The 14,215-nt window shown below is 37.8% G+C and overlaps 1 protein-coding gene across 5 annotated transcripts in view; it reads left to right on the top strand.

The window, feature by feature from the left end:
• COMMD10 (COMM domain containing 10) overlaps positions 1-14,215 on the top strand; it is a 156,908-nt gene that overhangs the window by 50,607 nt on the left and 92,086 nt on the right. Inside the window, exon 6 of one of the 5 annotated variants that reach the window (XM_090131643.1) lies at positions 525-545. The exons of the other annotated variants lie outside the window; for them this stretch is intronic. Within the exon in view, the coding sequence (XP_089987769.1) occupies positions 525-530 (6 nt within the window). The 3' untranslated portion in view covers positions 531-545. Of the gene's footprint in view, positions 1-524; positions 546-14,215 lie in introns of those variants that run through there. 5 annotated transcript variants of the gene reach the window in all.

The following is a 14,215-nucleotide window of genomic DNA, read 5'->3' as shown; positions in this document are numbered from 1 at the left end:
TTTCCTTAAGTATTTGACAAAGAGAAATGCATTTCAGTGTAATTGCTGAAATATCCTGGTAGAGGCTTGTTCCTTACAGGTAGGTTACTGTAGTTACATAGGTTTTAAATTCATCTAAGTTTTGTATACTATAAGTTCAATATGCAGATAGAAAGTACTTACACAAAAAGAGTTAATAAAAGTCAGTCTAGCAGCAGTGTATTAATTTTTTTTTATATGTATTATAGGTGTATTTTGTGTATGCATTCTGGGTTGACCATATGGTTCAAGTTTTCATTAGTTCTTAAGGTATTTAAACACTTGGCACTTGTAGACACTGTTAAACATTCCTATATAAACATCCTGCTTGTAAAGGCTGACAGAAGAAAAGACTGTCTTCCAGGTTGCTCGCTAAATTATTGAAATTCCTCTAGTTATACGTTTCTTACTGGTTCTGAAATGTGCTGTAACATTAGTGTCATGATTACTGTCTGCCATTCAATTGCTGCTACTATCAGTGATGTAATTTCATCTTTCTGCCACAGAATTAGATGCAACTGCTTATTTTAATTGACTTCATCGCTTGATGTTGCTGGAAAGAACTCCAAGTCTGATTACAGGGAAGTAACCACTTTTTAAGGTTTTATTTTAATTAATCAATTTCAAAGTTTGTATGTTACTTGAGGAAGAATTACACAGTGTCAACTTGCACCCTTAGCAAATTTGCAGATGATGCCGAACTGTGTGGTGTGGTTGATGTTCCTGAAGGACAGGCTGCTGTCCAGAGAGATAGCAACTGGCTTGACTGGTGGGCCCAGGTGAACCTCATGAGAACTCAAGAACCAAGGTCATGGCAGTCTCTGCTATCAGTGCAAGCTGGTGAATGTAATGGTGGAGAACACCACTGCCAAAAAGGACTTTGAGGTATTGGTGGATGGCAAGCTGGATATGAGCCAGGAGTGTACCCTCACAGCCCAGAAAGCCAACCGTACCATGGGCTGCATTAAAAACAGTGGCCAGGGGGTCAGGGAGGTGATTCTTTCCCTCTGCAGTGTGCTGGTGAGACCTCACCTGGAGCACTGCATCCAGATGTGGAGTCCTCAGTACAGGAGAGACACGGACCTGTTGGAGGATGTCCAGAGGAGGGCCACAGAAATGGTCCCAGGGATGGAACACATCTCCTATTGGATTGGCTGAGAGCTGGGGCTGTGCAGCATGGAGAAGAGAAGGCTCTGGGAAGGCTTTTCATTGTCTAAAGAGGAACTGCAAGAAGGAAGTGAACAGACTCTTTAATAGGATTCATTATGATTAGACAAAAGGAAAAGGTTTCAAACTAAAAGAGGGATGATTTAGATTGGACATAAGGAAGAAGTTCTCTACAGTAAAGGTGGTGGGGTACTGGAGCAGGTTGCCCAGAGAGCTCGTAAATGCCCTGTCCTTGGAGATGCTCAAGGCAAGGCTGGACCCGGCTCTGAACATCTGATCAAGCTGTAGATATCTCTTTTTATTGCAGGGGAATTGAACTGGGTGACCTTTAAAAGTTCCTTCCAACTCAGAAAAATTCTGTGGTTCTATAGAATTGTATTGATGTGGTATGATGTTTCATACCACAACTAGACGCTCTTGTTTTAGCCATGATTTGTGGAAGTTGGAAGAACTACTCTAGTGTTGTTGTTTCTTTACAGTTGTCTTTTAATAAAAGATTTCTTTAAAAATAATCAACTTAAGAATTTGTTTTAATCTTTCAAGACTTTAAAAACTGTGTTCAAGTTTTAAAAAATTTCACTTTGTAAATCATGAATAAGACATCTTTATGCATTGCCTACACGTGACACTGAGCGAAAAGAATTTTTTTTTCTGGGCATCATTTTATTTTATTTTAGATTGTAATTACAAAAATATTGGTGAATTTTCTTTTGGAGAACACCAAAAGCTTTTGTTGTTAATTCCAAGACTAAACGTGTTGCTTTAGAGTCAGAACGCCTTTAGAGTGTCTAGGTTCGAGGATAATAGACTGGTTATCAACAAAAGATATGACTGACCTCAAGGTGAAAGAGATTTGTCATTGTAAATGGATGGCTGCAAACAGGTTTGTCTTGTGTTTTCTGGTCTCATTTGTGACGTTTGCTGCAGCATTAAAGCATGCTGGCAAATGTTTCAGTTGGCTGATAGTGATATGTGCTTTCTTCCTGCCATCAGTTTTTTGGTTCATAAAAGCAGACATTTTGTTTTGCTGTATTAGATTTTTTTCTCTCTCTCTCCTCACCCACAAAAATAACAACAAAGGAAAAAAAAAGCCTCAACACCAAAACAAGAAAAAATAGCTCTTTCTAATGCACATTCATTAGTATGTAAACTCCTTTCTACTGTGACAGAATTACATTTGAAATACTTATTTTCCATGGTAATTTGATCCAAACCTTGTCCTTTACAGATTTTAGTAAGAGAAAGGCAAAAGTAAAACGCTACTTGCAGGATGCTTGTTTGGGAAACTGCTACAGGTAATGGCTAGGGATTGTTTCTCAAATGGTTGTTCAACTGTGAGAGAGAGAGCACTTCCAAGCGCTCTGTTCTAAGAAGGAAGATTCAGTTGTTGTTTCGTAAATATCTAATTATGGATTGTTGGGGGAGCAGATTGTAGAATTGATACACGTTTAATAAATTATCCTAAATTACTTATTCATATAGCATTTTAGATTTCCAGGCTACAAATTCAAGCACACAAATTAGAGACCAGGTCTGCTTATAAGTATCATAATCCCATACTCTCTGTATACAGACAAGGTGTTTTTTTGCAGTGTTTATCTATTATTTATAAAAGCTGTAGAGTGAGTGAGGTAAAAGCAGGAAGAGAAATAACAGCCTCATGGTACAACTGAGATGTTACTTGTGAATGCATGGGAAAAGTTAACTCATTTTTCAAAAAAATAACTAAGTAAATTAAAAAGAAAAGCCTGAGGCAGACGGCTGCATGAAGAATTCTAGCCCAATGCTGGTATTTTTGGCAGTACTGCCAAACTGTCCTGCAACTGAGTGAATAGAAATAAAATTGTGTGTGTATTCTTGAGAAAATTGGGTTTGCATGAGATGTTGCGGAGTATATGGAGACATAAGATAGCTGGAATGTATGGTGTATACTCTTACTGGAAATGCATTTATTTGTTTTGAAGATCAGTAGGTAGAAGGACATTTTTAACACATTATTAATGCCTTGGCAGTTTCTCTTAAGTTGTAAATAGAAACTTAAATCTTACACAGAAGCTGTTGCCTACATTTCTGGTCCTGTTGAGGTCAGTGTGTTGTCCATGCTAAAACTCATAAATGTCAATCTGACCATTTATGTCAGTTATATTTCAGTACATCTCTGGTAGAATTTTGTTTGTATGGATGACACTCAGAACTTTTGAAAGTGAAGCTACCACCTATGTATATGTATAAACATAATTTCCAAATTTTAAGTATAGATGTGTCCTTTTGGAATGTGTTCTATTTTTTTTTTCTTAATATGTTTTGTTTTGTACAGAAACTTCTCAGATTTCACCTATGAAGTATTATCAACAAGCCAACAATAAATTGTAGGCAATGAATGCCAGTATATATGTTGTTTTTTATTTTTACTGTGGTCATGATGGTATGTTTTTTCTTTTTGTTACTGGTAGTTCATTTAATCATGCAGTCTGAAATTATGGTATTTATGAAACTAGGTACTAATTTGAGGGCAAGGAAGAAATTTCTCTTATTTTTCAAGTCACAAAATAAATACGTAATAATTTTAAAATATTTAATAAGACTCATTAATAGATCACAGTTTATTTGCCAAACCTTTAGCTTGTTAAGCAGACTTTTGTTTGGTGCTGTTTGACAGCACTTCCGTATTTCATGTGGAACACATTGGGAGTGGCTGAACTTCTTGAACACTGAAAGCAGTCCATTTCCAGTGGATGGAAGGGAGAAACTGTATGGGAAAGTAGGACTGTGTGATCTCCTGTGGTGCTGTATTCCGTGCTTTGATAAAGAAGTGTAAGGATGTACTAAATGGGATAGCACTCAGCATTGCCAGATTTGCATTTTGCTCCTCATCACTGCAGAAATTCTTTTGGTGATAATTTCTCTAGGTACAGATGTAGGTGGATGTGGCTCTTTTGGGTGCAGTGTATAACAATTGGGCCTTGAGTATTGCAAACATTGTACAGATGGCAGGATAGAGATGATGGGCTGGATATAAAAATACGTGTGCTGGCTGTCCTTAGTGTGCTGGAGGCTGGCTGTGTTAACCTACTTTCTTGCAGTGTTCTCAGTAAAGTGAAGAAGGTGGCAAGTGTAAAGGGAGTCTTTGTTTTCACTACCTGTGTTTGTCCTTTTTAACTTTGAGTGTAAATGACAGATTGCAGAACAAATTCAGATTGATTCTGAGATGAATTGTGCTTGAGCCTTATCCAACAGATACTTCTTAACTGTTCTTCTGCATTTCCTGATGGCAGAGATTCTGTAATTTTCTGTCACAGTCTCTACTGGAGCAAATAATCTGTATAGCTGGAAAGATTTCCTTTCTTTCTAGGTACAAATATTGACTCTTAAATCTCCCTTACACCAAATTAGTCTCTTTGCTGTCTTTCAGCATATGAACTGACCATGAAATACCAGTCTCTTTTCTAACAGTTTCCTATGTATGTCAGAATATGAACTGTATGCCCTTGATCATCTCTTTTATTCTTTTTTTATTCATTTTTTCAATTTTTTAAATGCCATGTTCTCTTCACTTTTCTGTAACTTCATGCTGCTGCCTGAACTCTCTTTGTTTGTCTGCATTAAAAGTAAAGTAGATGAAACTGAACACACCATGCAATCTGATGCCTCACTTCTACAACAGGAAGAAAAAAGAACAGTACCTACTTGTGCAGTTAGTGCACTAAGGAGGGCAGCAGCGCCCTATTGTTGATGCAGCTTGTGATCTGCACTGAGTTCAGAATCCTTTTTCACAGATTCAGAGCTGTTGGACAGGATCATCATAACTGAGCATTAGGTTTCTTTCAGTGCTGCAGCAGAAGGCATGGTGGTATGATTCCCTTCGTGGTAGTGGTGGCTTTTATCTGTTTCTGTCCACGAAATCTTGAAACCATTTTTCATTCTGTAGCAAAGGAAAGAGGGGCATGGGGTGAAACTGATGACATTTTCGATGCTCAGTATGAGAATTCTGAGAGGTTGATCTTTTTGTTCTTTCTTTTCATGATTTTTTTTCACTCCTTTCCATGCTCCTCTCCCAACCTCCATATCTGTGACGCTGAATAAGAGGAGATTAATGTCCAGCGTAGAGAGTTCTGCAGACTGACTGCAGAGGTCGCTCTTCGGTAGAGAAAAAAGAATTTAAAACACAAGTTTCAGGAAAGAGAGCCATAATACAAATCTTTCCATTATAAATTCTAAGAGAAGTATAAAGAAATAGCTTAGAAAGAAGAGACAATTCTCAATTAATTGAGTGGGAGCAGAGATAAGTCTTTATTCTTAAACTTAGGGAGGAGAACCCAGTATTTTTGTTTTTTTAGGACATATGTTTCAGATCACATTTTCCAAATAGATGTATAAAAAGAAATAAGTGCTTTAATATGCAAATGTACCATGTCTGTATGAAACTGTCATTAAAAATAGCAAGTCATTAAAAATATCAAGATTTTTCGGAGCAACTGCTATTTTCTGTATCTTGTACAGATTTCATAAAATCATAAAATAATTTGGGTTAGAAGGGACCTTTAAAGGTCATCCAGCCCAGATTTCATCTACTATGAGTAAATGATTTTCAATGGCAGCAATCTTAGTAAAATAAAATGATAAAATGTTTGGGTGTTATATGGATACTGCATCACAGAGGGAAAAAAAATGGGGGAGGGTGGAAATTGTGAGTGTCAGTGTCTTGCTTGGATTATATTTCAGATGTCATTTAACTATAATGTCAGTGTGGCGATTTGTTAGCTCACCATAAGCAGTGTGCAGTTAGCTTTACTTGTGTGAATCCATGTACGTAGGTCACTCCAAAAGTAATGCCTCCTGTTTTCTTCCATTGAGACTATTACAGATACAGAGAGCACAACAACCTCTTGATAGAGCAGAGTCTCAGCTGCAAAACACTATTTTTCAACATGGATGCCAACATTAGCCATGCATTTTTGCCAGTGATATATAAAAACCTGCAGACCACACTCAAAAATCTGCTCAGCTATCTGGAACGTGGCTTGTCTTTCTCATCAGTGTCACCACTGCTGAAACACATCAACCACCACCTCACTGTGCTTACATCTGCTGTTTGGTCTCTATAAGCAATCAGCAAGCATCAATGAATGGGTGCCATTTTTTCCACTTGGAGGAATTCTGAGGAAAATTGACATCATCTACCTGGTCTTGTGCAAAGTATTTGACCCTGTCCTGCATCGCATCTTGGTCATCAAATTGAAAAAAAAAATGGGTTGGCTGGATGGTCGCACTTAGAGAGCTGTGGTCTGTGGCTCAATGTCCATGTGGAGTCTGGTGATGAGTGGTATTCCTTGAGGATAAATGTTGGAACTGGTGCTGTTTAACAGCTATGTAGGTGACATGGACAGAGGGATCATAGAATGACCTGGATTGAAAAGAACCTCAAAGAGCATCTAGTCTCAACCACCCTGCCGTGGACGGAGTTGCCAACCACCAGATCAGGCTGCCCAGAGCCACACCTAACCTTGCCTTGAATACCTCCAGGGATGAGCATCCACAGCCTCTCTGAGATTGAGTGTAGCTTCAGCAAGATTACAGCAAGCTGAGTGATGCAGTGTACACGCTAGAGGGAAGGGATGCCGTCCAGAGGGATGCGACTCCACAGGTGGGGCCATGACAATCTCATGAAGGTCAGAAAGGTGAAGTGCAAGGTCCTGCACCTGAGTTGGGGTAATCCCAAGCACAGATACGGGCTGTATGGAGAATGACTTGAGAGCAGCCCTGAGGAGAAGGATTTGGGAGTGTTGCTTGATGAAAGACCCAATATGAGCTGACAGTGTGTGCTTGCAGCCCAGAAGGCCAACCGTATCCTGGATTGCCATCAAGAGAGTCATGACAGCAGGTCGAGGGAGGTGATTCTGCTCCTCTACTCTGCTCTCTTGAGGCCCCACCTGGAGTACTGCATCCAGCTGTGGGGCCTCAGCACAAGAAGGACATGGAGCTGTTGGAGCAGGACCAGAGGAAGGCCATGAAGATGATCAGAGGGCTGGAAGAACACACCTGTGGGGACAGGCTGAGAGAGCTCTGGTTCTTCAGCCTGGAGAAGAGTAGGCTTCTGGAGGACCTTCCATGAACTCATGCTAGCTGGGCCTGATCCTGTGGCTGTCCTGCATGTGCTGTGTGGTTGCACTCAGGATGACTTCTTTTATTTCTTCCCCTGGCTCTGAGATCTGGCTGACAGGTCTTTAAGTTCCCCAGATCCAACTGTTTGTGTAGACTTGCATCACCTTAGCAAGTCTTTGATCTTCTGAGATCTCTCTGGTTGACTAGGGCTGCTGATAGGTGGTGGAAAGCACTTTGGCAATGATGTCTGCCAACCCACTCAGCACCCTCAGGTAGATCCCATCCAGCTTCATGAACTTGTGATGGTCAAGGTAGAGTAGCAGGTCTCTTGAGTATTTCTATCTGAATTGTGGAGAGTTTATTCTGCTCCCCACCCCAAAATTCAGGTAAGGATGCTGAGTACTCTGAGGATAACTCATCTTACTAATAGTGATAGATGTAAAGAAGGCATTGAGAACCTCAGCCTTTTCCTGTTCCTCAATGGTGACATTCCCTGCTGATCCAGTAAAGGATAGAGATTCTCCGTAGCCCCTTCTTGTTGTTAATATATTTGTAAAACATTGCCTTCTTTTTTTTTTTTTTTTGTATGAAAATGGTTTCTATTTCAATCAAGGCCTTTTATTGAACATCCAAGTAGCCTTATTTTTGGTTTCCTTTTAGGAAATCTTTGAGTTTCCTGTCCTTTAAGGCTTGTTATCTAGCCATAATCACTGAGACTGGCGTTCAGGGAAGGATAAAGAAACAAAAGCATTGTTCTTCTTACTAGTGTAGAATTGTGTTAAGAATCGGCATAATATTTATTACAAAAATAGACTTTGTTACAGGAAATTCCACCCTCTCCTCCCACCCAAGATTTTGCCCATATGCAAAACAGATTTAAAATAAATTAATTAAAATATAAAGCAAACAAACAAACTGGCATATGATTCTGGCATACTTTCAGTTTCAGAGGAGTTCTGAAATTGCAGATTGAAGGCAAAGAAAATCTCAGTTTATCCTGGTTTATAATTCATAATTTATCATTATAAAAAAACTTGCCAAGATTTGAATTTTCATGAATTCTGAATAGGTGCATTTTAGGTTTTTGAAGATTAATAAAAGGTTCTCTTCATTTTTCTTGTTTGTTCATTGAATGCTTTGAGAATGCTGTCCTGCAAGACCATATGGAAAGTACTTAAAAAAATAGTGAACAGACATGCTACTGTTCTGCATTTTTAAGCTGCAAAATGAAGTCTCATGAGTCTGTCTCCCTGAGAACACTGTCTTTTTTAAAAATCAGATCTTTGTCTTAGTCCCTTGCTTTCTTTGGTGGTAAAATACTGTTGAACATTCCATCAGGATACAGTTAAATGCTTTCTTTGCAAATTGGAGAATACCAAGGTACCATCTTTCCTTACCAAGGAATATTTAATATAGACAATGTATAATTTTATCTAGTTCAGCACAGAAGGCTAATTCTGAGGTAGACTTAAATCATATTTTTTGAACTATGTGATTCTTTTCTCCTTTATTATTATTATTTTTTTTTGTTTTCCATGATTCCTTTTATTCTACTTACTTGTCATCAAAATCATTTGATGCTGAGGAATCATTCTTGTTAATTCCTCACTTCCATCGTGAGTTCATCGTCTGATCTTAACCTGCTATTAACTTCATTATCACAATAGCTTCTGTTACTATTTCTGAAATAGTTATGAACGTACTGAATCAGTGACACACAGCTTCACACCTGATGTGGAGCTGTCTCATCCTGTGCAGTCATTGATTGCTGTGGGCAGTTAAGTCACCATGACCTTGCTGAGTACTTTGCCAATGCACGTATAACTGTATGTGGCTGCTGCCTGATGAGTTGGCTTCTGCTGGCAGAAGAGTTAGTGGGAACTTTGCTCTCATCTGCAGTAGCTGCTGTTGCAGTCCCTTCTAGCATTTCCCATGGTAGAATGCGATTTGAATGATCTACCTAAACCACAGAAGATAGAAAAGCTGCATGTGTTTCATGAGTTCACAAGTAATTGTGCTGTAGAGATTTCCCATCTTTTTCAAAAGCAAGTTCAAATAAGCTCTTTTTGGGAAATCATTGAACAATAAAAGTTCAGAACATACACGATGGTCTCAGTAATGTAGTGATTCAGATGATAACTCTAATTCTTGTTGTATAGAAATTGTTTCTCTTACCAGTTACTGTGTGCACAAGTGTGAGAAAAAGAATAATATCTTTGTTGCAATGCAGGGAGATGCACATGAATTTGAGAGAATGGAATGCCTAAGAGGTTCCATGAAGTTATTATGCAAATGTTGGCCTGGAAAGTTTGTATTTTTTCACAGAAACAGACAGCAAAGAGATTTCATATGGGTTTCTGTTATGACAGCTGTTATGCTTGTGGTTTCATTTTGTGAAGCTTTGCTATTTTGAACAATACCTTATTTTTTCAATTCCCAAAGTTTTACTCAATTGTGGATTTCTAAAGAGTTGTTCAGCTTTTTCTATGAACTGTGCTATTCCCAGATGAGAAGACTGGGCTGGTATATCAATACTATATATATTATTCATGCTGATTCAGATCTAAAATAGTTCAGATGTTGGAGTAACACTTTTTGTTGTTAATGAGTGTATGTTTGGGAACCTAGCTTGAAAGAGAATCATGTGGAAGCATTGATATATATATTTGGGGATGGCTCAGTAGCATCCTCTACTCCTTTACCATGTTCTGCTTTTAAAGAACAAGCCACACCAATGTCACTTTTCTTACACCTCCCTCCCCTAGTTATTCAATTCCTGTTATTTTTGTTAATGTAATTCTGATTTAGCAATCAGATTCAAGAGTTGCTAAATCATGTTCTGAAATTGAAAGTAAATTAGTTTCTATTCATCCTGTGGGTTAGCGGCATGGCTTTTAATTGTTTTCATAGCAGAGTAATAGCAGAGTTATAAACTGTAGAAACCAAGGCCATGGCACTTAAGTGTATTTACCACTGCAGCTTTCATAACTATATATTTGAATGTTTATGCTGATTATGTGGTGCACTTTGGCACTAGGAAATAGCATGTCTCCTAAAGCAAAAGAGAGTACATGCAGAATAAAACCAAAAGACATCTCCTAGCTGTGTGATGCAGTTATATCCATAATTACCAAACCATGCCTTTACTCTGGGTGGTTCACCTCTGCTGTTGCTGTTAGTTCTCCAGGATCTGTAGTACAAACCTGTAAACATTTGGTCTGTTTTTATAATCTACTGACATTTTTTTCTGTGCAGAAGTTTTCTCTCATCCTGAGTTTTTTTGTGATTCTTCCTCTGACATAAGATCAATCTTATTTCCTACTTGTCACTGTATTATAGTCCTTACATAAACCAAGCTGGTGTAGTTGATAATATAAATAGTCTTTCAATTCCCTGAAATTCCTAGAGTTTTTTTCCTGTTTTTGTAGTGACTTGAGTAGTATTTCTCACAAGTGGCTTGCATGCAGCAATTCTAATGAGATCTTAGCAGAAATCTAATGCTATGACTTGTGAGATGTTCAAGGAATTTAAGAACTGGACTTCTGCTCCTGTTTGGATGAGTCCTTTTATGTAAAGTAATAAAACTTGCATCAGTACTGTAGGAGTCAGTGTTAATCTTCTCATCACTAGCAGTTTGAACCTCTTATTTGTTTTCTTCTAAGGTTGAAAAAATGAGTAGAGATATTGAGGGTAATTTCATTCCTGCTTATTTCAAGTGCAGGATGTACTGCTCCCTGAAGATCCCTGGCTAAACAAAAAGCTGAAGATTAAGCTCACATAGTATATGATGGAATGCTGTTTGTATAAGGAAGAGAAGTTACAAATGCCCTAGGCTGATACAAATGCCCTAGGCACAGTACACTTGTGCATGCTGGCATACACAAATGTAATCCATTGATAATGACACTTCATTACTATCAATTGATTATTTTTTCAAGTTTTTGTTTTTCAACTTCACTAAGAAAATTAATTATTCACTCAATAGTATAAAAGGACTACAAATCTGTTTATCTCTGTTAGCTGGGATGCAAGTCCTCTAATTTTTTGATTGTTGCCCTGTATCTTAGAGAAGTATCAGGCTCCTTGCCATTCAAGTCCTGATCTCTTCAATAAGGTTTCATTGTTTTCTCACATGTACTCATGTGGGAGCACCAGTTCAACACTAGTCCAACACTAGTCCAATACACTTACTTAACAGTATACCTGTCATACTTTTCCTGTCTTCCATGGGACTAGTGACATATTTGATTGAAGTTATATTCCCTATTGGAAAATGGATTGGAAAATAAAAAATGCTGTGTTTGCCTCAGAATTTCATGGAAACTTGCATTCAGTCTTGACTGGCAAATCAATCCATTGATCACTTTGCTAGAATGTTGGAGATTTCTCTTCTTTTCTTCTTCTTCTTCTTTTTTTTTTTTTTTTTTTTTTTTGACGTTAAACGCATATTCTTCAAAGGAGCTTAAGGTCAGCCAAGTTGTTGCTATAAACAAATGACAATATTAAGCATACATAAGGGCTAATTTAGTAGCTGTTGTATTAGCATGACAGTGTTAAAAACTGTAACTAATATACAGTAGTATTGCTGCAACAGAAATAGCATCTGGTAAGTCCTTGTACCTTTCTGCACTTTCAAGGTGATAATTTCAAATTATGTTAGGCATTTGCTGTATTTCCAAAAATCTGTCTCAGAGCTGCATTTCAGTAGACAAATTGCATTTTCTTCGCGTGATGCTGCAGTGCATCACCAGCCCTACACTCAGGCTTTCCCTACAGAAACTTCCGAATGAAGTAACAAAACAAATGACTTCTTTTTCATTTCCTCTTATAAAACAAATCCTAATATGAAGTACACTTTAAATATATCACAGTCTAATTAAAGAAGTCAGGCTGTTTACTAAGATATGATTGAAGCCATTTCCTTGAAGGACAGACAGAAGATGTTATATTTGGTCTTAGGAAAATAGTGCATGAAGCTGGCAGTTGTACAGAAGTGAGGTTTGTGAACAGTGGTATTACAAGAACTTCTCTTACAAGATAAGCATTAAGACATGTTAGCATATGTTTTCCATGGGTATTGCAGTTCAAAGGGGATGTTCAAGCACTAATGTCCCCTAAATGATTTTATGATTTTATTTTTTTTATTCTTGGAATTCTTAATTTATTTGGTATTCTTTATTCTTAGCATTTTGTATGCTTAAAGGATGTTGATGATATTAAAAGGTGGGTTGTTAGTAAGTTTATCTTAATTTCATGAAGCCTTTATGTTAAAAAATACAGCTTTTCTTTAATAACTGTATTTTTCCTAATTTCTAGCAATCGGCTTTTAGTCTGCTCTTCAGCATGCTGTAGGTCCCTTAGTTGTCAAAGCAAAGCTATAACTTATTATATAGAGTTACAAGAAGCTGAAGCAGACTGAAGAGTGCATGAAGCACCGTTATTACTTGTTGCTGAAGAACATATCTCTTTGATTCTGAAGAGAAGGATGCAAGTGGTTGCAAATCCAAAGAAATTCTTCACTTGTGTTGAATGGATGGTATTGAATGACTGGTGTCAAGTGTCATCTACATTTCTTCAGGACACCAGCTGCCTTTCCAAGGATGTCTTGTGAGCAAGGCTGTGAGTGCTGTGATATATGAAATGAAAATGAATGAGAACCAAGAAGTCCAAGCTTATTTCTGTTCAGCCAGAGTCCTGTGGAATCCCCCTGTGATTCTCTGGAGCAGCTGGTGGGGTGCATGGCTGATGGCAGCAGGCTTTGGAAGCAATCTTGCTGCCTAGGAGAATGTCAAATTTTTATGTCCTTTTTTTACAGGATGAGCAATACTTTGTAAATGTAATGCTGTTCCTACTTCAGTAAGTCTCAGCGGTCTCTCGTGTAAGGAACTGTAATTCCTCAATCTTCCTTATGCACTCAGCAACTCCCAGACCTCCACTGACTATGCTGACGCAAGGGGATTTCATCTTAAAATTGTTGAGCCACATGGTCCTGTTTTGATGCAACTGATTGATAAAAAGTCGATCAAATTATATTGCATGCAGGTTTTTTAGTGGAGATGAATTTTAGATCGTGGTTGTCAGGCAGGAGTGAAATTAGTTGGTCTCCTGAGGGACGCAGGACAGGACTACAGAGATGACTACACATGAATAAAAGAAATGCATTCATTTCTACCTGAAGAAAATGGTATCATGCAAGTAAAGGAGAAGTACTCTGGGAGTGGAAAGTTTTCCCCAGATCCAATGACGGAGCAAGTGAATGAGGAAAATAATTATTGTTTCCTTAATTAATTTTATTTTCTTGAGAAATATTGCATTTTCATTGTTGTGACTTGTGTGACTTATTCAAAAGCAGTAACTTTGGTGAAAGGTATGATTCACCAAGATGTGTAATTTTTTTTCTACAGTTGTGCCCCTTGTGTTTACCAATGCCATTTAGTGATGGTAATTATAGAACATTGCTGGAAACTGTAAGTTATAGTTTGGATGAAAGTGCTGTAATTTTAGAGGAATTATTATTTCCTATAAATCTCATTTGAAAATTCAAGGATGCTGCATCCTGTTGGGCTTTTGGGTGTTTCTATTTTCAGTACTTTTGTGCTTCTTGAGTCATATTGATTTCCAAATGCTATAAATCTGTACAAAACAGGAAGAGTGTAATAGCCTTGTACAGTAGCTGAGCCATTTCTATTTCTAATGAGAATATTTATTAAAATTGAACAAGAACAGGCTTAATGTAGTAAGAAGCTGCAGTTTCTCTTTGCAAGCTAAACTAATGCTTGAACTGATTCCAATTGTTTCTGTACATTCTTAAGTCTACGATTCATTCACCTTGAAGGAAAAGTAGCAGAGAAACTTTCTTTTAATGTCCTCTCAAAGCCAGTGCTCTCTGTGCAAGTCAGCAGAGATGAAGTTTGGCAGTAGCAAATTG

Source organism: Phasianus colchicus, chromosome Z, assembly GCF_987193195.1.
Source record: "Phasianus colchicus chromosome Z, bPhaCol1.hap1.1, whole genome shotgun sequence".
In the NCBI taxonomy this organism is placed as follows: domain Eukaryota; kingdom Metazoa; phylum Chordata; class Aves; order Galliformes; family Phasianidae; genus Phasianus; species Phasianus colchicus.
The sequence above is the reverse complement of the archived record's forward strand: the minus strand, read 5'-3'. Positions and strand labels throughout refer to the sequence as shown.